The 1,786-nt window shown below is 35.4% G+C and overlaps 1 protein-coding gene across 1 annotated transcript in view; it reads left to right on the forward strand.

The window, feature by feature from the left end:
- LOC107744760 (uncharacterized) overlaps positions 1 to 1,505 on the forward strand; it is an 8,867-nt gene extending 7,362 nt beyond the window's left edge. Inside the window, exon 8 of the mRNA XM_016558565.1 lies at positions 1,403 to 1,505. Within this exon, the coding sequence (XP_016414051.1) occupies positions 1,403 to 1,505 (103 nt within the window). The remainder of the gene's footprint in view (positions 1 to 1,402) is intronic.
- The last annotated feature ends 281 nt before the right edge of the window (positions 1,506 to 1,786 follow it).

Here is a 1,786-nt window from a genome sequence, read left to right on the forward strand (position 1 = left end):
AAATCAGACAAATATCCCATTCCAAAACATTTCTAGCATAAACTTACATTGTAAAGAAGTTAAAGTTCCATCGTTGATTGTTGAAAGACTTTCTGGTGCATTTCACTTACAGCCAATAAAATTTCCAGTAGGATTTTCATCGGTCAGGCGTGGATATATTCTGAAGGAGCAAAGAGCAAAGAGAACAAAGAGAAATAATTTCTACTTTAAAAGCACGGAGAGATCGCGATTGCACACAATCTGCGCACAAGCAATATCGGAGTGAAAGGACAGGCAGTTCATTTCAAGTTAGACCTATTTAAGAGCTCGCATCCGGTTTTCTGCGATTACATGACTGTGTTCTCATGTTACAATAAAGCGCTCGCCACATTTGCGTGAGAATGATTAAAATTATGCGGAATACCTGTAATCCCGCGCGGACATTCAGACTCTGTATTTGTCAGGAGGCGGATGCGTGTCAAACTCACTGTCGGAGAGGAAAGAGAGAAACTGTGGAAAATGAGTAATGGAACCGTGTCAGATATTTCAGTATCGGTATCAAAATATAGATATTTATGATAACACTACCATGTAGTTTGCTTCTCCAAACTTTGAGTAAACTTTATTGGCTACTGAAGTGCCGTCAAAGGTTTGAATATTAATTCAAATTGTGGGCGTACTCCGTAACGAACTATGATTTAAAAGTAAAGAAGTAGATTATTTTGCTTAATTTGTACTTCAGTACAAGTAAAAGTACAGCTTTAAAAATATACTCAAAGTACAAGTACCCGAAAAAAATACTTAATTACAGTAACGTGAGTAGTTGTAATTCGTTACCTCCACCACTGGCAACTGTATTAAAGTCTGTTATTACAACCAAGAGGATAGTGCACAGTGTTTATGTTTTTCTACAAGAGGAAACCGCTTAACCAGAGACTTTGTGCATTGCGTTTATATTCTGCTGTTCTGGTCACGGATTTGTGGGTCTTGTCTTTTTCTTGCAGGACCCTGTACATTATAGTACTAATTTAGTTTTAGTCGTTTAATCACCACCACAGCGTCTTGTCTCCATTGGCAACACGCACGATTTGTGTGGATTTCAAGTGACGTCACAGGTATCGGAGAGCGCAAGTGGCGATTGCAAGTGACATTGTAATTTAGTTTCTTTTTTCTTGTCTTCACCACCTGACTACTTTTGTAAAATGTTGAGAGATTCAAACAAAAAATAATAAAAAAATAGAACAAAATAAAAAATAAAGACTGCAAGTGACTTCGCTAGCGGAAGCGCAAGTGTCTGAGAGTGCAAGCCTGAGAATGCAAGTCTGAGAGTGCAACTGCAAGGCTGCAGCCAGACCCTCTTGGGTAACTGAGCCAATAGTATGTTTTTTTTTATTTTTTAAATCCACCTTTATTTTGCTACCAGGGTTCAGTTTGAGAAATCAGAATCAAACTACAAGAATTACCGCAACCGCAAGAATTTCAGAGAAAATCTCCTCTGGATCTTCAAGGCAAGTAAAAGTTCATAAATGCTATAATTAATTAATTCATTAATTAAATTAATTAATTAACATACTAATAGATTATTGAACAAATTGTATTTAATTTTTATTTAAATACTTTTTAAAACTTAACTTAATATAAATAGATTTTTTTCTCTTGTTAACTGATGTTCTAACAATCCCTCATTTTTTTAAATCTCAACTCAAAAATAAAATAGTAGAGATGTTTCAGCCGTGTGACAAATTAATGGCAGTGAATACAAAAGCACATTAACCGAGATACCAAAAATCATGTTTATTATTGGATT

Source organism: Sinocyclocheilus rhinocerous, unplaced genomic scaffold (genome assembly GCF_001515625.1).
Source record: "Sinocyclocheilus rhinocerous isolate Xijiao unplaced genomic scaffold, SAMN03320098_v1.1 scaffold10997, whole genome shotgun sequence".
NCBI lineage: Eukaryota > Metazoa > Chordata > Actinopteri > Cypriniformes > Cyprinidae > Sinocyclocheilus > Sinocyclocheilus rhinocerous.